Here is a 21,661-nt window from a genome sequence, read left to right on the forward strand (position 1 = left end):
TTCCAAGGAGTCTTCTCTTCTCATGAGGTGGCCAAAGTATAGGAGCCTCAGCTTCAGGATCTGTCCTTCCAGTGAGCACTCAGGGCTGATTTCCTTCGGAATGGATAGATTTGATCTTCTTGCAGTCCATGGGGCTCTCAAGAGTCTCCTCCAGCACCATAATTCAAAAGCAATTCTTCGGCGATCAGCCTTCTTTATGGTCCAGCTCTTGAACAGGACGCCCCAATTTTCATTGGAGAAATGTTGGAGAGTATGCTAATGCTGTTCATTTCAGACCTATTCGGATAACCAAGCACTTCCTTTATCCTAGATTTCCTGAGATCCTCATCCACATAGAAGTACATTAAGGCAGGTTCTTTGCTCGTGGAGGATGAGGTAATATTTACATGACTGGTAGAAAAGAGAGAAGGTTTCATTGGCTCTGCTGCTGTTTACCAGGCTCATTGTTAGGGCAACATGTCACCCATGGAGACGGAAACAAACCCAAGCAGCACTCAGCAATAAAGACACATGCATGCTGTTTCAGGCTGCTTGGAAAACAGCTACAATATCACTTTCATTTGCAAGGCTGGTGCAGAATTTGGGAACAAAGGTGGCAATTTACACCTGACCATCCAACGTTTTCCTGGCTCCGTGAGCTACATCAGTCCATCCCAGTTTTGGATTAGGGCTACTGATAGCAGCCTGCCATTGTCACATCATCCAGAAAGGTAAGTGATGGCTTGGGTCAGCAGGCATTTGTGGGTTGTCCTGCTACATTCTAATGCTGCATAGAAGAATAGCATGTTTTCCCCTCTCCATGTTCTCAATTCCTGGGCATTTGCTGAGGAGTCAGAGACTTCAACAGCATAATCAAGCTCAGTCTTTTATATATTGACTTCATGGCACATTTCTTCCTTTCCCCTTCAGGTTTTCAGCAGAAATGTTTGTAACTGTGCTTCATGGTGGTAAGTGACCTTCTGGCCTTGAACCTTTGTTGTCTTGCAACAGGTGTGGGGAACCTTTGCCCTCCAAGGTTTGCAGAACTACACATCCCATCAGCCCCAGCAAGCACGGCCAATGGCCAGGGATGGTGGGAGCCAGCATCTTGAAATAGACTGGGAATCTGTGCAATTGTCTAAACACAGGGGGATACACATTTCCAGCACCTGGACCCAGTTAGCAACCCCACAGGCTGTATTTTCAGCTAAACTACAGTTTCCTTGCAATCTTCAAGGGCACATTATATTAGTCTAACCTGGAGGTTACAAGCATGTGAATGACAGCTGTTTCCCTTGGCTTTAACCTTGCATATGTTTTAAATTCATTATCGTTAGGTACTTTGGGAGATGTTTTACTGAAAGGTGGCATATAAATGGTTAAAATTATTTTTCTTCAAAAAATGAAATCAATTTTAGCATTTTGTTTTTACATGGTAGAAAACAGGGCAGACATTTTTAACATTCACTGTGAAGTCCAGCGTCTCCTAGACGGCATCAAACGCCGCTGTGGCTGTGAGGACGAAGGTACAGTAGCTAAAAATCTTTGTGCACTTTGTATGTGTTTTTTTTGGGGGGGGGAGAGTGTGTATCCATGCATTTAGATGTTTCAGTGGGTTACACTCACTGATAGTAAGCACCTTGATCCAGCAGAGACTTTGTCAAATCCTGGAGTGTGGAGGCTAATTGAGACAGCACTCAGTGCTCTGACACAGACATCCAGTCTCCTTGTGAGCATGTTTGCCTTTCTGTTAAAGCCTCCAAGGTATGTAGAAGCACATTCTTCAGAGAAGGCCTGACACAAATTGAACACGTGCAGAAAGCTCAAAATTTACGTTAGAAAAAAACAGGGATAGCATGTGAATGAATAACACTTGTCAGCTCTTGAATCATGTGTTTCAGATGATATAGAGTTAGCAGACGAGAGTGGGCAGGTGAAGAATTTACTCCAGAACAAGCAGCGTTCCGCAACTGAGCTTCTGGGGGAACGTGAGGCCTATGTGCTCCTGGGTGTTACAAGTAGGTCGCTTGCACCAAATCTCTAGACTCCCATGTGGACAGGTATGGCAGTACAACTGCACAATGTGCACCTAAAACCAAGGAAGTCTGAATCCAGTTCTCATGATAATTTATGCACACTGGAATCGGTACTATCTGTGCATGTAAAGGTAAAAGGTAAAGGACCCCTGGATGGTTAAGTCCAGTCAAAGGCAACTATGGGATTGTGGCGCTCATCTCGCTTTCAGGCCGAGGGAGCTGGTGTTTGTCCACAGACAGCTTTCTGGGTCATGTGGCCAGCATGACTAAACCACTTCTGGCACAACGGAACACCATGACAGAAACCAGAGCAGTGCACGGAAACGCCGTTTACCTTCCCGCCAGAGCGGTACCTATTTATCTACTTGCACTTTGATGTGCTTTTGAACTGCTAGGTTGGCAGTAGCTGGGACCGAGCAATGGGAGCTCACCCTGTTGCAAGGATTCAAACTGCCAACCTTCCCAAGCCCAAGAGACTTAGTGGTTTAGACCGCAAGTTTAGACCTTTACCTGTGCATGTACAGATATGTGCACAAATGCACAGTTTTGCCTGTAAGGTCTGCTGCTGTGGGCCCTGAAACACTTTGCAAGAAGGTGAGCAGTTCCCTATTGCTTACAATTCTGCATTTGGGTCCACAAAGTGTAGCTACTTCTAGTGTTCTTTGCAGCCAATCCTATGCCTGTCACTCAGAGGCAAGGATAGGTGGATCTGTCTATTTTACCTCTGAGTCAATTTTGCATGCTTTCATTCCACCCCATTTTCCTATGTATCTATGATTTTATAAAGAAAAATCTGCCTGAAAAACCATATTTAAAAACATATTTAACAATGTAAAGTATTTTATTAGAAAACATGTATTTCAGCATGTATGGGATCTCTTTTTTTTTTAATAATAATTTTTATTCGTTTTTCAAACAGATAACAAAAGTACCACAAAACAACATAATTTCCAACTGATCGTTTCATACCCTTCTTTCTTTTGACTTCCCCATACCTCCCCATCCCTGCATTCTTGTTTAGTGATTCTTTAGCAACCCTTAGGTCCATTATCTTAATTCCCTTTCATAAAAGTTCCTTTAGTTTTTTTTTATTACTGCTGCAATTTCTTTACCTCTTACCCCCTGACATCTTAACATTCGTCAATTTTACAATTGTTCTTGAGATATATTTTAAATTTCTTCCAGTCCTCTTCCACTGTCTCTTTCCCCTGGTCACGGATTCTGCCCGTCATCTCGGCCAGTCCCATAAAGTCAATCACCTTTGTTTGCCATTCTTCCAGAGTAGGTAGTTCTTGCGTCTTCCAATACTTTGCCAGTAGAATTCTTGCTGCTGTGGTGGCATACATAAAGAAAATCCTATCCTTCTTTAACACCAATTGGCCAACCATGCCCAAGAGAAAAGCCTCTGGTTTCTTAGGAAAACTCCACCTAAGGACCTTCTTAATTTCATTATAGATCATTTCCCAGAAAGCTTTAATCTTTGGGCAGGTCCACCAAAGGTGGTAAAAAGTGCCTTCAGTCTCATTACATTTCCAACACTTATTGTTAGGCAAATGATAAATTTTTGCAAGCTTGACTGGGGTCATGTACCACCGATAGATCATTTTCATAATATTTTCTTTTAAAGCATTACATGCAGTAAATTTGATACCGGTGGTCCATAACTGTTCCCAGTCAGCAAACATAATATCATGACCGATATCTTGTGCCCATTTAATCATAGCTGATTTCACCGTTTCATCCTGTGTATTCCATTTCAACAGCAAGTTATACATTTTTGATAAATTCTTAGTATTGGGTTCCAACAGTTCTGTTTCTAATTTTGACTTCTCTTTCTGAAATCCTATTTTTCTGTCCTGTTTAAATGTCTCATTTATCTGATGATAATGCAACCAATCTCGAACCTTAGGCTTTAGTTTCTCATAACTCTGAAGTTTCACCCTTTCACCATCATATTCTAAAATTTCATGATATTTTGGCCATTTAGAGTCCATATTAAGCTTTTTTACTTCCCTAGCTTCCATTGGTGACACCCACCTAGGGGTTTTACTTTCCAGCAGATCTTTATATCTAATCCAAACGTTATACAATGCTTTCCTCACAATATGGTTTTTAAAACTTTTGTACACCTTTACCTTGTCATACCATAAATATGCATGCCAACCAAAACTATTGTCATACCCTTCCAGGTCCAAAATGTCAGTGTTCTCAAGAAGTAGCCAGTGTTTCAACCAGCAGAAAGCTGCCGATTCATAGTAAAGTCTTAAGTCCGGCAGGGCAAACCCCCCTCTATCCTTCGCATCAGTTAAAATCTTAAATTTAATTCTGGGCTTTTTGCCCTGCCAGACAAATTTTGATATGTCTTTCTGCCACTTCTTGAAACAATCCATCCTGTCCAAAATCTGTAACGTCTGAAATAAAAACAGCATTCTAGGCAATACATTCATCTTAATAGTAGCAATTCGGCCTAACAAGGAAAGTTTCAACCTTGACCATATTTCCAGATCTTTCTTAACCTCTGCCCAAGTTTTTTCATAATTATCCTTAAATAAATTCACATTCTTGGATGTTAAGTTTAACCCCAGGTATTTTACCCTTTTTGTTATTTCCAGGCCTGTTTCATTCTGAAAACTCTCTCTTTCTTCCATTGTTAAGTTTTTTTCCAACACTTTCGTTTTTTGTTTGTTCAATTTAAAACCTGCTACTCGACCAAATATTTCAATTAATTCTAATACTCTTTTAGTACTAGTGTCTGGCTGTTGCAAAGTCAATACTAGGTCATCTGCAAATGCTCTTAACTTGTAATGTCTAACTCCGACCTGAACTCCTTTAACCAACTGGTCCTTTCTAATCATGTTTAACAAAACCTCCAGGACTGATATAAAAAGCAAAGGGGATATTGGGCATCCCTGCCGTGTACCTTTTTCTATAGGTATTTCTTCTGTAACCACATTGTTTACAATTAGCTTGGCCTTTTGTTGAGAATATATTGCACCTATACCGTTTTCAAAACCTTGACCTACCCCCATCCCTTGGAGATTTTTTTTCATAAAAGTCCAGCAGATATTGTCAAAGGCTTTCTCCGCGTCTACAAAAATCAGGACTGCTTTCCTGTTAATGTCAACATCTAGCAATTCTAAAATGTCTATAATGTTCCTCACATTGTCTGACATATATCTCCCTGGGAGAAAGCCTGTTTGGTCCTTATGAATCTCCTCTATCAACACTCTTTTCAATCTTTTTGCCAAAATGTCTGCAAAAAATTTGTAATCCACATTGAGCAAAGATATAGGGCGGTAGTTTCTAACCTGGTTCTTCTCAGCTTCTGTCTTCGGTATAAGTGAGATAAAAGCCTCTTTCCACGATTCAGGTGCCTTTTTCCCCTTCAGGATTTCATTGCAAACTTCCTTCAATGGTTGTATTAAACATTCTTTCAGCATCTTGTAGTATTTAGCCGTCAGGCCATCTGGTCCTGGTGATTTTCCCAATTTCATATTTTGAATGGCACCCTCTATTTCTTGTTCTATTTCCTCATTTAGAGTCCTTTTACTTTGTTCTGGAATTTTTGGTAAGCCGTATTTTCTGATGAATTCTTCTATTTCTTGTTCATTAATTGGCCCTTGTGCATACAATTTCTTAAAAAAGCTTTGAAAGCAATTGTTTATCTCATTAGGTTTGTGGATAATTTTCCCATCCATTTCTAAACTGGTTACCGTGTTCATTTTCTGCCTTTTCTTCAATTGCCATGACAGAAGTTTCCCACACTTGTCCGCTGATTCGAAGGTTCTTTGTCTCTTTTGCTTTATCTTCCATTCTATTTGTTGGTTCATAAGCTCCATGTACTGCATCTGATAAAACTTTATTTCTCTCAGAATCTCATGAGACTTTGGTTTGGACCTCAATTTCTTCTCTCCTTCTTTTATTTTTTCTAGGATTTTTTCCTTCCTCTCATTTTGTTGCTTCCTCTTTATAGAGTTCTGTTGAATTAGGAAACCTCGCATCACGGCTTTGCTTGTGTCCCAAATTATTCTTTTCTCCACATCTGTTTTCCTGTTAATCTCGAAATAATCTTTTAATGTTTTAAGGGCCTTCTTATGGATCTCTTCATCCTTAAATAGGGTGTCATTCATTCTCCATCTAAAGGATCCAGTTGTTGTTAGTTTCATCTCCATCTTCACCGCATTATGGTCGGAGCAAGTTTTTGGGCATATTTCTACTTTTTTTGTTCTTGACGCCAGACTACTAGAAATCCAAATTTGGTCTATTCTTGTCCATGTCATTTTTGCCTCAGAGAAGAAAGTTCCCTCTCTCTCTAGAGGATTCCTTGTTCTCCAAATATCAATCAAGTCCAGAGTTTCAGTCATTTCAAAAAAGATCTTTGGTAGTCTCCCTTCTTTTGAGATCACTTGTCTCTGTGCCTTATCCATGTTTGTTGAGACAACTCCAATGCCGTGTTCTAAACCGAATCTCAATGCCCGTGTTTCTAAACCGATTTTATATACATTTTAAAGCTCCTTTTGGTTAAAAAAAAAATTAACCAAGAACAGTATTGCAAAATTTGGAAAAATCTAGTGTTCTGATCTACACTCTAGTCCAAGAGATGAAAATCAAATTGGTTCATGTGAGAATTTGTGGAAATCCATTTTTTCAACCAGCTCTACTTGTGAGTGAGAACCCACTGAAAATAAGTTTTGCTTCTAATAGAATGTGCTTAGTTAGAACAACGATGCTAGCCACAGCTGTGATGGGCAGCTGTTCTGCCATGTCTTTGCCAGATAGCTCAACTCTTGCGCTTTATTCTGACTGCTAAACAGGACATTCCATCCCTACCCCTAACCACACACTATAATTGTTCTTTACTTTTGCCCTTTCCAGGAGGTGAAAGGCCTTCCAAGAGAGTATTTACACCTCTGTTGAAAGATGAGTCCGTCATTAATGCTAAGTTCCTAGGTAGGTGGGTGAACTTGCCTCCATTTATCTATGCAATTTGAAAAGCATCTTCAAATGTCAGTTTGTTGTTGTTTAGTCGTTTAGTCTTGTCTGACTCTTTGTGACCCCATGGACCAGAGCACGCCAGGCACTCCTGTCTTCCACTGCCTCCCGCAGTTTGGTCAAACTCATGCTGGTAGCTTCGAGAACACTGTCCAACCATCTCGTCCTCTGTCGTCCCCTTCTCCTTGTGCCCAGGGTCTTTTCTAGGGAGTCTTCTCTTCTCATGCAAATGTCAGCAGTGGCGTAGCGTGGGGGTGCAGGGGGGGGCCGGCTGCACCGGGCGCAACATCTGGGGGTTAGGGTTAGGGGGCGCAAATCCACGGGTTAGGGGGCGCAAATTACTTGCCTTGCCCCGGGTGCTGACAACCCACGCTACGCCACTGAATGTCAGTAGTCAGCCAGAATTGCCATCAGGGCCCAGGGACTGACAACTGTGTGCACTTGCCAGTGAAAGAAGCTAAGCTTTGTCTGTCCCTGAGCCTAGTTGGCCCTGTCAAAGATGGATCGGTGCCTCTGGACAAAAATACACCTCCCATGCCAAAGAGACATGCCCATTTTCAATGTAGGACAATAACTATTCAGAAATGTGGCTTGCCTCTTTGGAACTGGGAACTAGGTTTGTAAAAGGTCCAGCTGTACACTCTGCATGCACATGTCCCTTTTTAGATCTTCCACCTTCAGATGCAACCAAGAAGGGGTAAAGGGTTTTATGCCCCTTTGATTTCAGTGGAAAATAGGTGAGTGAAACTTTTATGTATACATTTTATACTGCTGTCAGAATAGCAGTGGTTTGAGAGCTTTCCATCACTGCTGTGTGGAAACTTCTGGTGGCATCACAGAGGGTGGTCTGTAGCATCATGAGGACCTTCAGCCACTGTGCCAGAGGGCAGAAGACTGCTCCCTTAGTTAGATAATTGCTGATCCTCTATCTCGCTTTTTCATTGCACCGTTGAATTGCTTTGGTGAATTATATATTTCTCCTACCTGAAGCTAAGCTAGAGAGCTGGCAAGAGCGCAAAGTCCCCTCTCCGAGAGTAAAATCCAGAAAGACCAACAAAAAAGCAACCTTGGATATCCCAGCTGCTGAAGGTGAGCTTATAATTATTAAAGAGAACCTCCAGTTTATGACCTTTTGTGAGTCTTGATGGCTAATATAGAATCATAAAATGAGTAGAGTTGGAAGGGATTCAGAGGAGCAATTCAGGAAAGATGGCATGTGTTAAATATGGAGAAGTGGAATTACATTTTTAGCCAAGTGAGATTAACAAGCACCTTCAGAATCCATAATCAACTTGGTTTACTTATTGTAACCCAGCTATAGCATATGAATTTCAAAACTAGCAGCTCCTTCCCTGAGGACTGCCAGTCTTTTCATTGTCCAGGGGCAGTCAAGGAACAACGGCCAGGCACTGCAAGTTGCTTCAGGTGAACTGCTGGGTTGAGATATAAGCTTAAAACATATTCAATGAATAATGGGTTGCTTTCCCCCTAACATGGTCACAACCAGATTTTAAAGGGTTATATGTATCACCTCAATGTCATCATTTAATGCTAGTTGAAGATTGAAGATTGTTGTTGTTTAACATCAAGCAGTATATAAATTTTATGAATTAAATAAATAAATAAGTATTTAATGACCATTCTCTGAATGTACGGTTTGTTTTACATACAGAGACCAAACTTGACAAAAATCTCACGTTATTGTCCATATTTGCATGAAGTATTTGCTTTCACCACCTTGTTCACAGACGCGTTGGTGCTTACATGATTATTGTCTCTTTCCACTGTAGGCTTAAGGAATCATTCGCCTCACGGCAGCAGGACAAGAACGCCTGTTGCTTCTCCAAAACAAAGCAGAAAATTATGATCTCTTGTTGGATCTGAAATCGGAATCTCTTCCAGTTTGTGGAAATGCACCTGTTCATGTATGTTCCAGCGTGTCCCCTGCTCTGAGCTTGAGTCCACATAACAAGGCAGGCCAGGATTCTGAAGCCTGCATTATAATTCGCTGCCTTGGCACAAAACAGCCAATCAGGTGTGAGGTGGGGCTGGCTGAAGTGTATATAAATCAGATCCTGTCCCCTGTTTCCCTCAATCTGTTTCTGATGTCTTACTAAAGCCTTTAAGCTGAAATGCTGCCTCTCGCTCGAACCAAAGCTGGATCTAGACACATCAAAAAAGCGTTTCAGTTAAACGCGTACATTTAAACAGGGAAATCCGGTAGGTAAAAACGGGACTCCACAGCACCATCTGGTGGCACAGTGTTATATTGCATATACAACACATATAAATTGCTTTTTCTTTACCAATCTAGCTGAGTCCCTACGTATACCTTTTTCTGTTTCTTTGTGCAAATGTGAATTTTTAGGCACCTTACCTGACAATAAGGTGCCTTGAATGCTGTAGGACTTACTTCTGAGTAAACAGGGATTATAACATTGTACTGTAGATGTGCTTGATTGGACAGGGTTGGGGAACCTGTGATCCTCCAGATGTTTCTTTTTGTCTCAATATGTACAAGTTTGACTAAGGTTAATTCAACAAAAGGCATTCTCCACTATGTTTCTCGCTCTTTGCCTCAACCGTTGTAGGAACAATTTTGTGAGTCAGCCAGTGCTACAGCCATTCTGCACCAGAATTCCCCAAGGCTTATTTCTGAGAGTTGTTTCCAATCTTACTCCTCCTAGAAATAGTAATAAAAAGAGATGGTGCTTTTGAGCACACTGGTGATATTTCACAGTCAAGGGAAGCTGCTATACCAAGGATGGTGCAAGACTGTTAAGGAATGATGTATGGAGATGTGAGAAACCAGGTCATGACCTTCTCCAAAGAACAGATTAATAAATAATATTTTTAGAAATAATACAACAAAATCCAAAATACAGTTCACCAAGGAATAAATTCCTCTGTTCCATCCAGACTTCTTTTAGGTCAGTCAGATGACTTTGAAACTAAATGGTTATTGGCTAATGTTGACATTTAAAAAAAATTAGTTTATTGTATTGCATTTCTTTCCGACCAAGCTGGTACATGGTTCTCCCCTTCTCATTTACCGTATTTTTCGCTCTATAAGGCGCACCAGAGCACAAGACGCACCTAATTTTTGGAGGAGGAAAACAAGAAAAAAAATATTCTGAATCTCAGAAGCCAGAACAGCAAGAGGGATCGCTGCGCAGTGAAAGCAGCAATCCCTCTTGCTGTTCTGGCTTCTGGGATAGCTGCGCAGCCTGCATTCGCTCCATAAGACGCACACACATTTCCCCTTACTTTTTAGGAGGGAAAAAGTGAGTCTTATGGAGCAAAAAATACAGTAATTCCCCAGACAACCCATGAGGCTGGTTAGGTTGAGAAGCAATGACTGGCCCGAGGTGGCCCCAGTGAATTTCATAGCTGAGTAGGGATTCGAACCCTGGTCTTCTAGGTCCTAACTGCTACACCACTTTGGTTATAGCAGCATGGGAGTTGCAGGCTACTTTTTGACCCAAAGCAGTGTTGACTGTCAAGGGACTTTTAAAAATCTAAGTAGTTGGAGGAACCTTTGAATTTTAAGTTTTGATAATCTGCACTTCTGAAAATCAATGTGCTTCATCTCACTCTTGGAATACCTTAGTGCAGGTTTTTTGGCTGTGTGGGTGTGTGGGTGTGTAGTGATACAGTGGTACCTCCGGTTGCACATGGGATCCATTCTGGAGCTCCAGCCAGATCCCGAGGAATTCTCAACCAAAGGTGCCTGTTCTGTGCATGCGCGTGGCATCGTAGAGCACTTCAGCACATGCGTGTGTGGCAAAACCCAGAAAAATACTTCCAGTTTTGCCGTGTGTGTAACCTGAAGGATATGCAACCAGAGGTGTGCGTATCCAGAGGTACCACTGTATATATATGTGTGTGTGTGTGTGTGTGTGTGTGTGTGTGTGTGTCCAGTCTGCTGCCTTGTGGGATATCTTCGGGAGAAGAAAAGGCTAAGAAGAAAACCATACACAAGTCCAGAGTGGAGTTCCTAAGATGGTTGGATGGTACTTTGTACGCCTTCTTCCAGTAACTCCTGCAGCCAAGCTGGTGCCAAATGTATTGCTATCCTTTCCCTTGGACCACATCAGTGAGGCTGAGAGGGTGTGTCTTGTCATCTGGGCAATCCAGGACCTCCATACACACTGTCCAGGCTTGTACCCCAGGGAGGTCACTTCAGTGATGCTAACACAGCAGTTTGATTTCACCCCTGGCAGCACATTCTATTGTCTCTGAAGATGGATGACACCAACATTGGCTGCAAATAATATTGGACTGGCTGAATGTGGTAAGCACATGCACTGCATGCAGAAGGTCCCGGATTCAATTCCTGGCATCTCATGGTAGGACTGGACGAAACCCCTTTCTAAAACCCTGGAGAGCAGCTGCCAGTCAGTGTAGGCAATCATGAGCTAAATGGGCCAGCAATCTGGCTTGGTGCATAGCAGCTTCCTCTTGCAAACAGCATGACTGGAGAATGGAGGTTAGATAACTAGTAGATTATAAAGGGTTGTTCATTGAAACCCTATCTCCATAATTATATGAAGTTCTGCCCAACTCCATCTGGGTTTCAGAGCTTGATTCAGCACTGGCAACATTGCGCGTGCAATGCTTTTGTTTGCAATCATCAGAACTGGAAGGTTTGTTTCTCTCTCTCTCTTTTGTATAGCATGCTGCATTGAAACAGTTTGGGGCTATGTTGAAGATCAAAGTTGAGAGAGAAAGAGGCCCTCTTTTAAGAGGAAACTAGAAAACTCCAGTGGATTTTCTCAAAGTTGAAGGTTTACAAGGTTAATTTCCAAGAGATCTGTTTCTCTTTGGAGTTGGGAGTGATCGAACAAATGCTGTCTGGGTAATTTCTAAGTAAATGGAGTGGAAAAACAGGTGTCAATCATTCTCTGCCTTTTTGTTATCAAGATAGGCTTCAGATCAGGACATTCCTCAACTGCTGTAATCAAGTGGTGTGCTTGTTGAAGTAGAAGAGAAAGTTTACAATAAATCATAGAATCAGTCCGGCTTTTTTCAGTTGGAATTCGCCAGAACTCAGTTCTGGCATCTCTCAGGTGAGTTCTATTGCTATTCTAAGAGAACCAGGGAGGCATTCATGGTGAATTCCCGCACCTCTTTTTTAAGAAAAATATCACTGAATCAGAATTGTAAAGTTGGAAGGGACCCCAAGATCATCTGGTCCAAACTCCTACAATGCAGGAATCACAGCCAACAAATCCTCTGGTCTATCAAGACCTGCCAGAGAAAACCCTTTGTTCTTTTGCCAATGTTTTAAGAGTAGGTGAATATAGAATGGAGTTGCATTAATAAGAGAAGCTGCAGATCCCTCTCATTGTTATAAATAAATTCATCATAGTAGCCTAACCTTCCCCATTTTGTATGACAGCTGAGAAAGGAGAGGCCTGTAAGTTGATTGTTATTTATTTTTAAATAAATGCATAGGCCGCCTTTTGGGGGCATAGCTCACTCCATGTGGCTCACAATACCATTACATAACATAAATGAGCCAGGAATGGTCATGGAATTAATTTCTGATACAGACATGGGCCTTAAGGGGCTATGTTGATGAAATATACAGTCACTGTCAGTCACAAAGGAACAATGGATGTGTTGCTTAGATTGGGGTTGCACGAAACAATACTCTCTGACTTCCTTGGAACATTTTGTTCACCTGCACTCTCAAAAATAAATGGCACTTGACACCTCGGCATCTTCACACACAAATTCTATTGCAATTAGGCTGCTAGAAAGTTAAATTGGGGGTGATTTAAACTCTGTAAATGTGCATTGCGGTTTTCAATACTGCTTTGATTTAGCTTCGGTGGAAACAAGTCTGTATCTTGTTCTGATCTGAGCAGATGGAGCAGCCACATGCAGACTTGATGAAGATAAGGCATTTTTTCCATGTGAAAGGTCTAGTATCCTCAGGTAAAGTAGTGAACTGTGCTCTCCCTTTGTTCCTTCACAAGAATGTGGTGTTTCTGTTTATAAGTGTTTCTTGGGAACGTACCAGACCATTTAATTTCAAAGGGGCCCATAGTGGGCAACAGCACAGAGCAGGTTAGGATATTATCCAGCAAAGGAGCCAGCTGACAAACAGTAAAACAAAGCCACTTCTTTGCCAACTTTGAAGCCAGGTGACCATCACCTTGTTTGAACTTTTGCTTGCTGCTGTGAATAGGAATTATTCATCCAAATGTGTCTGTGTGGTTCCTAGGTGTAAAACGATGTCCGTCTAAATCATTTCCACCATATTCACAAAGATTGTTCATTGGAGCCTGGGTCATATGTGGAAATCTAAAAAAGAAACATTGTGGGATCCCACAAATAGAAGGAAATCTGCTGATTTCGCACACATACAGCAGGAAAAATACCTGCACACACCCCAAAACAAAACATAGACCAAAAAACCATCTACTCACTGAAAACAAGCCCCCAACCGTAAATGTTTAAAATTAAAATACTGGGAGATTCTGAGAAGATTGGAATGCACCAAAATCTAAGTGTGTCACACTGGGAACCCCAGCATCAAAGCAACTTTTGCCATGCTGGGACTCAGCTATACAGCTGCAAATATAACATTTTAACAGTGCTTTAAGTGCATTGTACATAAGTGACACTAGATTGCGCTGGTGAGCTAATGGCAAATTCCATATATATTAAAAAAATTAAAAAGCATTTTCTCAACATTTTTTATATGTGTTTAGATTCAGCCGTGGTCTTGTTACCAAGGTGGAGACCTAACTGAAAAGTGTTCAGAAAAGATGTGTTCCCCAGGCTGACTGCATCAGCAACGCATGCCATTTGGCTCTGATTAATATAATGGGTACGTTTTTGGTACTTTATTTCAGTACTATGAAGCCTTCCCATGCATAGCTGTCAACTTTCCCCTTTTTTAAAGGGAAATTCCCTTATTCTGAATAGGATTCCTCGCAATAAAAGGGAAAGGTTGACAGCTATGTTCCCATGTCACATAAAAACAGTGACATTTATGAATGACAAACAGATGCCCGTTAAGGCACATCTATAAGAGCCCATTGTTACAGGAGAATGCATTACTTGAAGCCAGATTCTTAGTTGCAAACTTTCCATTCATTTGCAAATCAGAGTTTAGAGATGAATTCCCATAACATTTGGAAGGGGAAGAGAGGAGCTTGGGATGTGCCAGTTGAAACTTGCACTTTCAATTTAAAAAAAACACTACACCAACGACTCCTACACACTTTATAAAAGCACAGGAGGGGCGGGGCAGGGTGGAAAGCCAAGGATTTCAAATGTGAGCAATTGAAAAAGGAAAGCAGGATGGACTGGTTGGGCCATTTCCATAACAACTTAGTATGGAATGGCATTAAAGGCATTTGACTTAGGAGTTCCAAAAATGTAACTCCTGGTAGCCGTACAGACACTGTTCATCATGGCTCTTGCTTTTGCTTCAGACTTGCTGCAGTGCCAAGTCTCAGATTGGAATGCTGCCTTCATTACAGACAGCAATAAAAGCAGAACTTGAAAGGTCTTGAATATATCCTCTTCACCACCTAATGGGGATTAAGCTCTTTGTGCAGAAAAGGGCAAGCTGTGTTCCAGCAGATGATGCAGTTGCAGTGATCACTATGGGTGGGGGTTAGACAGCTGGGATTGCTCAGTTGGTAGAGCATGAGACTCTCAATCTCAGAGTTGTGGGTTTGAGCCCCACACTGGGCAAAATTTTCCTGCATTGCTGGATGACTCTTGTGGTCCCTTCCAACTCTACAAATTATGCGATTCTGTGAAGCACCAGCCTGGTGAGTAGCCATTTGTAGCCTTTTCCATGAAGAATGAGGAGGCGAGAAAGGTGGGGTATAAATGTAATAATAAATAAATCAAGACCCAGACAGAAGAAGCAGGAGCTTTTTTGTAAAAAGTTATTTTTATTATCAAATTGTGATTGTACAGCATAAACCTCAGCAACCCCACCTCTGGTTTGCACCAGCAGGCTCACAGTTGGACTGCTGTAGGCGACATCGTATGAACAAAAATGCAACTTTTAAGAAACCTAGTGCAAGACAGCGCCTTTATATTATTGCTGCGACAAACGGGCGGTTTCTTTCATTCTATATACAAGGGGGTTTCCTTTCCTTTGGACAGTTGCACACTTTAAACAAGAAGGGGTTAGGTGTTATAAAAATAGATAGCATTCAAGTTGGCAACCCAAGGGTAAGCTTTTACAGTACAGTTCAGATCTGCTTCGGATCTCCTACTTCTCTCTCTCAATTCTGATGAGATTCCTTCGCAATTGGTTGATATTGCACAGGCAAGCACCTTCAAGCAGCCGCTGCCAGAAGAGATAACCAAGTTGCCGTCTCCAGGGTGGAGAAACGAGTGACGGAGACGCTTTCAATAATACATGTTTTTGTCCCACCAGCCTGTAACGGAAGGACAGAAAAAAACCACATGTGAATTTTCCCTTTAGCTTTCTGCACACACACAATTCTCATGCCTCTCTGTTCTTCACCCAAACAAGCAAAAAGGCCTTATCAGAATCTGACACATTCCAGACAAACACAGACGCTCAAGGAGAGCAGCATGTTCTGGGAAGGGTGTGTGTGGAGCACACCAAGACACCAAGGGCCAGACAGAGAGGTTCAGAGGGCCACATTTGCCTCCCCTCACCGACCTGGGGTTCTCCACCCCTAGTACCAATGCTGGAAGAGAAAGATCATGGAGACTCCAAGGCTTCCATATGGTACATGTATGAGAGCTTTCCCCCTTTCTCCCACTCCTCTTCCTATGGGTGGCACAGAATGAAGGCATCCAGAGCATGTAGTGCCTTGCCTGACCCAGTCTCCCAAATGTATTTAGGGCAACTAGAAAAGCATGGTTTGAATGTCCTTGAAAATGGTATGGTTTCCTAGATTTCCACCAGTCCACCAACCAATGTCCTCTATGAATTCTTTCCAAATCTGTACATTGCTGGTTAAAATATAAAAGGAGGTCCTGCAGTAATTCATGAATCTAACTTGTGATTCATGTACCACAAAGTGGAATTCCTGACCAGAGGGGACATCTGGTGCCTTTCATAGATTTTTTGTTATTTTTATTTTTATTTTGACAAATGCAATGCTACCTGCAGTAAACGAGTGTAGAAATTCTAAAATGCTATGTTACTTACTTCCGGGATACCGTCTGATGAACAGCTTGCGGAATTCGTCGTAGACCCAGATCAAGATGGCAAAAGGAACAGCAACAAACCAATACTGAAACCTAGAAAGCAAAGTATTAGGCATCAGATATTGCTTTTAAAATACAGTCAGTTCAATTATTATAACATCTCTGCAAAGCAATTGACATTGTGGCATGGCTCTAGGATTTTGCACCCTTTTTGCGGTCATGATGTCCCTGGCATTGTGGTCAGTGCTTATGGCGCCATGGTTGTAGGATTAAAACTCTCACCATGACCAAAAACCATGCATAGGTCTTTCAAGGAACCCAAGACCAGGGAGTGACTCAACACTTATTTAGGACTTTATTCAGCTGACTTAGGCTTCCATCATATGGTCTCTGGAAGGGCATAACAGGGGCTATAGGAGACATCAGTTCACAAGGGCTATCACAGATCTCTTTCTGAGTTTAGAGTGAGAGCTCTGGCCTCAGAGGGAGACATCCAGGGTTGGGTCCTTCCCAGTGACGTAGCGTGAGTTGTCAGCACCCGGGGCAAGGCAAGTAATTTGCGCCCCCTAACCCATGGATTTGCACCCCCTAACCCATGGATTTGCGCCCCCTAACCCTAACCCCCAGATGTTGCGGCCGGCCCCCCCTGCATCCCCCACGCTACGCCACTGGTCCTTCCTTCCCACCACCATGTCAACTTCCATAACCCTCATGCTTATTGATGATGTCAGAACTCATGACTAGGGCCAAACCAGGGCATGCTGGGGCAGTTAAGCCTTCCACGCTCCTTAATTTGCCACAAGTCCAAAGAGCAGTTAATCCACTTCAGGAGCTGGTACCCATTTATTTCCTTCCCCAAATAGGTGTGTGTTTTTAGGGGCTTGCAAAAGAGGAGTGCAACAGTGTTCCTCTGCTCTCACTGCCACCCTGCCAGTGAGAGCCTAGCTGGGCAGTGGACAGAGCAAATATATTATAAGAACAAGAACACAGTAAGGTTGGTGTTCTTGTCCTAATAATACAGCCCCAAGGTATCTCTCTCTCTCTCTCTCTCTCTCTCTCTCTCTCTCTCTCTCATACATACACACACACACACACACCCCCCTTGCTGGATCAAAAATGAACTCACCGGAGGGGTGCAAAGTTTAAGGCATAAACACTTCCAAGACCGTAGCAGAGAATTGCAGCGATTCCTATTTGGGAGAATATGCCAACCCAGATTACTTTGTTCCTATGAAGGGGAAAAAATACATTCAGTGATTAAATGTTTTAGATGCTATGAACATGAACTGTCATTATTCATGACAATAGATTTTAACTTTTTGTCCTCACCTATGTCTATAATAGTACAGACTATCTTAATGCATAAGTGCAATGTCAGATGTGGAGTGTGTGTCCTAGAAATGGGTGCACAAAGGAATAACCCAGGCCTTTGATGTGTGAAATTGAGTTGCCTGGTTTATCTTCTCTGATCACCCAGGTTTACAACCTTGCTACTGGATCTATTTTTCCATTGTGATATTTACACTTTAGCAACGACCAAAATCATTTTCTCTCCAACTTCTTCAGTTTAGGAAGCCAAATTGTTCGCCTTATTAGGTTCAGCTGAAACGTTTGTCTCTTCTGACTTTATCACTGTGAGGTCACTGAACAGGTATTGTGTACCCATAATGGGTTTCATCATGAGTTGCCTTCAGTTCTTATTGGCTTTGTAGCAATTTGTGTAGCGAACATGTTCTTGGAAGAAGAAAAATAAAACCTTCCCCCGACCCTAATTCTGCTGTTACGTTTTCTCAGTGTCAGACAAAATGAGCCAAAATGAGAGCATGTGTGTCTAAATAAATCAATTAAGACTTTTTAAAAATTGATGTAGCAAAACCATTAGAGGTTGTTGGTCACAAAAAAACAGAAGGGGACGTATGTAGATGCATCTTATTCTCCCATTTACTTATCCTAAATTCCAACTTCCTTATTTCCAAAAGGATAATCTGACCACTGGTTCTTTTTATCTGTAGCTCTACAGAATGGCTACCGCAAGAAGAGTACAGTGGTCAGTAGTGAAGGAAAGAGGTGGAGATTTGTTCCAAAGTCATCCTATCATCTGAGACTCCAGTTATACCTGAAAAGCCCCTGCTGGAAAATGGAGTTCCTTCGCGTCTTCCTGATGATCAGATCTGCCACTTGCTCAATAGTGATACTGACAAAGAAGGCCGTGTAGCCATGGTACTCCAAAATTTGCCGTTGGTCGAATGTCTGCAGAAGAACAATAAATTTGGGGTGGGTGGGTGGGGAGAGACATCTGTGTTAAGTAAGTGATAGATAATCTGTAAGCCAGCAAGCTGAACACATCCCTCAAGCCATGCTTGATAGAAAAAGGCTTGACAGCCTTCCCTTTTTTTTCTTTGCAGTTCAGGCAGACAGCAAAACCAGGATGAGAGTCAAAAATTCTGCAGGTCTGCTAAATCTGCTTTAAAGCAGTTTTAACAAACATTATAAAAGTGTTTTTTTAAAAAATGAAAGAAAGAAAATAGCATGCAACACTAAGGCTATTTATGTATATAAATTAGGAGGTGGCTCTATTTGCCCTATTGCAACAAAGTCATGTGTTCAGAACTGTGGGCCTAATTTTACAGAACTCCCTTCCAGTTGAAGTCAAACAGCTCTGCTGAACTTCCAGTGCCTACTGAATACATTTTGTTATTCCAGCATACATTTTAACTGAAACCTGGTTTTGAAATTTTAACTGACTTTCACCATTTTATTTTGGTTTTTCTGCACCACTTAAGAGATTTTTGTAGTTTTGTGGTATATAAATGGTTTAAATTAAATTAGATAAAGATTATTTGGTGTCAGCTCCATGTTCTTGAGGGCCCTTGCACAAAACAACCCCCATGGCCTCATTCCCTTAGAGAATCTATCTCATCAGTGGAGCAAGACGACAAGGGGGTTCTTGTCAGGGGGCTCCCTGTTGGGTAGTGTGAGTTCTTGGTGCATGCCCAGCTATGGTGACCCTTGGTGTCAGTCCTGCTAAGTTCTAACTGGTGTCTTCAGCTAAGTTGCCTTACCCATTCCTGTCCATAGCTGTCTTCCAAGTCATTTATAAATGGATCTTCCCAGCTGGTTCGGATGTGGAGCAGTGTGTGAGGTAGCCAGCCCTGCTGAGCATAAACTGTGAAGTAGGTCAGAAAGGCCCCGATGGTCTGCACCAGTCCTAGAAGAAAAGAAGATGGTTTGAGGGGGGGAGTGGAGTTTGTAGGAGATAAAAAAGTTGACAAAAACGAATGGCTGAATGTATATCACAATAGCTCTCCTGGAGACTTTTGCCTCTCGGTTAACAAAATTATGGATTTGCTCCAAGATCATATCAGAGATCAGCCATAAACCGATTCAAAACCACTCCCCGTTTACCACTTTTGCAAATATGCCCATCGTACCAATCTGCAAGTAGGAGTATGTGACAAGCTCCTGGTTGACCAGCCTATCCCTTTTCTTGTGTCGTGGCTTCCTTTTCATGATATCACTTTCTGCTTTTTCATATGCCAGTGAGACAGATGGGATCTGTAGGAGAGAGAGGGGAAAGTCCCAGTCAGTATCCTGTAAGATTCTGGAATTCATGTTTTTTGATTACTGAATATTGCACAAAAAAGCAATTCATGCTGCCAGGAGAATCTAACAATCAAATAAGGAACACTTTGGTTAGGATTAAGGAACGCTTCTGGTAAGCCTTCAGTTTCCTTCCCCAAAGCAAAGAGAGCAGGAAAGGCAACCCTCATGTTTTGCAAAATGCAAATGAAGCTGCAGTACAAACTGAACCCTGTAAATGTTTGTTCTCCAGATGTTAAGGACTCACAATGTCTGTGCCGAGGTCAATAAAAAGGATGGTGATGGTGCCAATGGGTAGTGGGATGCTGGCCATGATGTAAATCAGGAAAGGACAGAGCTCTGCAATGTTCTTGGTCAAGGTGTAGGCGATGGTTTTCTTCAGATTGTCAAAGATCAAGCGACCTGTAGGAGAGAAAGGGGAATAAGTCTGTCATGTTTTGGTAAATGTGGCATGCAGTGCTGCAAAATATGCTAAAGGAAAGGAGATATGCAGAGCTTCTTAATTTATCTGCTCCTGCTATAAAATATGGATTATGAAGAACATAGTGCTGGAGTGCTCTGCTGCAAAAGCCTTTCGTAGGGCTGCCATTTCCTTTTTCCTGGCATCAGTTACAGCAAATGAGCAGGCTTTAAGATTAAATTATCATTGGCATTGGTAAAATAGGATTTCCATTTGAAAGAGCCACAACAATAGTGAAGATTAGGTGGACTTCAGCTGTGGACACCTTGAGACACCAGTTCCACATATTGATAGTGGTGAAGAGCTGACAGGTCTATGGGAATGCTATGAAAAGTGGTCCAATCTTGCAACAGCTTTCCAGTGTTCTGAACATTTCTGGGATTGAACATTGCAGCATGAGCTCGGATAGGCTGAGAGGTTATGGGAACCAGAGGGGAACGGAGAACAAGTCTCATGTGTTGTGTAAAGACTGTTTATGATTGAATGCAAAATCCTCTCCAGATTTGCAGAAACTGTCCCCAAGAGCATCCAAATTCTGCTGATCACCTGTGCGTTCATGTGATTCACCTCTCCCTGAACATATGCTGCTTGACTTTTAAGGCTGTTTATCAGAGCCACAGGCCTCATCTTACCTTCCTCCACTCCAGTAACGATAGAAGCAAAATTGTCATCCAGCAAAACCATGTCAGCTGCATTCTTCGCTGCGTCAGAGCCAGCAATGCCCATAGCAATTCCTATGTCAGCTTTCTTCAGAGCTGGGGAATCGTTGACACCATCTCCAGTCACGGCAACCACTGCATCCTTGAGAACATAGGAACCACAGGAGGTTATAGAAACTGTGCTCACAGCCCTGCCCTTGCTTGACTTCTGCTATGTTGAACTTCCTAAATACAGTGTCGAGGTCTGTGTACAGTTACTCTGAACAATAATGTTGCTCTTTCAAAAACAACTTGATGGAAGGATCTGGGTGGGCAGCTCAGAAGGCACAGCCATTCCAGCGACTGAGCAAAAATATAAATACTAGTTGCACAAGCGTCCCTCTGACCTTGCCTTGTAAAGTTCTCTTATTCCTGCCTGTGTTGCTTCCAGGAATGAAGCCAGACGTCAATTCCTATTCTGTCTTTTGTGAGCAATAGTGCCATTTCTTGTTGCAATTTGGTTGTGGATATTTGTACAGGGCAAATTTCAACTGTCCAGACATCCAGAGCACAACCAATATATTCAGATAATCAAGGCTTATTTGCTTGCTTACATTATGCAGTCAAGACATGATTTCAGCATTGGGAATTTCAGATAACTAAGAATTCAGACACTACAAAATTTGCAGTATCAAGGGATCCCCTTCCCTTCAGCTCTTTTAATGCCAATCTGTTACTGTGGCATTTTGCTTCTTGCTAGCATAGATTGGATTTATGCAGAAAGCTAAATATGC

General features: G+C 42.0%; 3 protein-coding genes across 9 annotated transcripts in view; 2 read left to right on the top strand and 1 right to left on the bottom strand.

Annotated features, from left to right (window-relative positions):
* The window catches only part of LOC307203588 (uncharacterized protein), a 151,077-nt gene extending 150,646 nt beyond the window's left edge, over window positions 1–431 (top strand). The window contains exon 92 of one of the 2 annotated variants that reach the window (XM_079954466.1): window positions 311–385. In XM_079954466.1, coding sequence (XP_079810592.1) covers window positions 311–347 — 37 coding nt within the window. In that variant the 3' untranslated portion in view covers window positions 348–385. Of the gene's footprint in view, window positions 1–310 lie in introns of both variants that reach the window. The other variant, XM_079954467.1, reaches the window with a different exon arrangement.
* On the top strand, window positions 1–18,374 carry LOC307203657 (uncharacterized protein). 6 transcript variants are annotated; one of them, XR_013833311.1, is made up of 8 exons: window positions 1–710; window positions 910–947; window positions 1,419–1,505; window positions 1,881–1,997; window positions 6,891–6,965; window positions 7,998–8,096; window positions 8,798–9,049; window positions 18,182–18,374. XR_013833311.1 is itself a non-coding variant. In XM_079954627.1 (7 exons), exons 1-7 carry the CDS (start codon window positions 511–513, stop codon window positions 8,872–8,874), a joined length of 693 nt encoding a protein of 230 aa, XP_079810753.1. In that variant the 5' UTR covers window positions 1–510; the 3' UTR covers window positions 8,875–9,567. The 6 variants fall into 6 exon arrangements, 4 of the variants coding, with proteins under 4 accessions (XP_079810753.1, XP_079810754.1, XP_079810755.1 ...); XM_079954627.1 differs by lacking the exon at window positions 18,182–18,374 and having other exon boundaries at window positions 8,798–9,567; XM_079954628.1 differs by lacking the exon at window positions 18,182–18,374 and having other exon boundaries at window positions 510–710; window positions 1,881–1,967; window positions 8,798–9,567.
* Window positions 14,910–21,661, bottom strand: part of ATP12A (ATPase H+/K+ transporting non-gastric alpha2 subunit) — a 25,616-nt gene continuing 18,864 nt past the window's right edge. Inside the window, exons 16-23 of the mRNA XM_079954501.1 lie at window positions 20,862–21,030; window positions 20,017–20,171; window positions 19,601–19,724; window positions 19,232–19,377; window positions 18,286–18,419; window positions 17,296–17,397; window positions 16,171–16,262; window positions 14,910–15,424 (exon numbers count right to left, since the gene is read on the bottom strand). Of these exons, the coding sequence (XP_079810627.1) occupies window positions 15,396–15,424; window positions 16,171–16,262; window positions 17,296–17,397; window positions 18,286–18,419; window positions 19,232–19,377; window positions 19,601–19,724; window positions 20,017–20,171; window positions 20,862–21,030 (951 nt within the window). The 3' untranslated portion in view covers window positions 14,910–15,395. The remainder of the gene's footprint in view (window positions 15,425–16,170; window positions 16,263–17,295; window positions 17,398–18,285; window positions 18,420–19,231; window positions 19,378–19,600; window positions 19,725–20,016; window positions 20,172–20,861; window positions 21,031–21,661) is intronic.

This window comes from Podarcis cretensis (assembly GCF_951804945.1).
Source record: "Podarcis cretensis genome assembly, chromosome: 15".
Classification (NCBI taxonomy): Eukaryota; Metazoa; Chordata; class Lepidosauria; order Squamata; family Lacertidae; genus Podarcis; species Podarcis cretensis.

Excerpts from the sequence above, each read along its gene's own strand:
- LOC307203657 (XM_079954627.1), top strand. The coding sequence starts at position 511 with ATGCATGCTGTTTCAGGCTGCTTGGAAAACAGCTACAATATCACTTTC. Across the intron at positions 711-909 it reads TTGTCACATCATCCAGAAAG|GTTTTCAGCAGAAATGTTTG; the intron begins GTAAGTGATGGC and ends TTTCCCCTTCAG. Across the intron at positions 6,966-7,997 it reads CATTAATGCTAAGTTCCTAG|CTAAGCTAGAGAGCTGGCAA; the intron begins GTAGGTGGGTGA and ends TCCTACCTGAAG.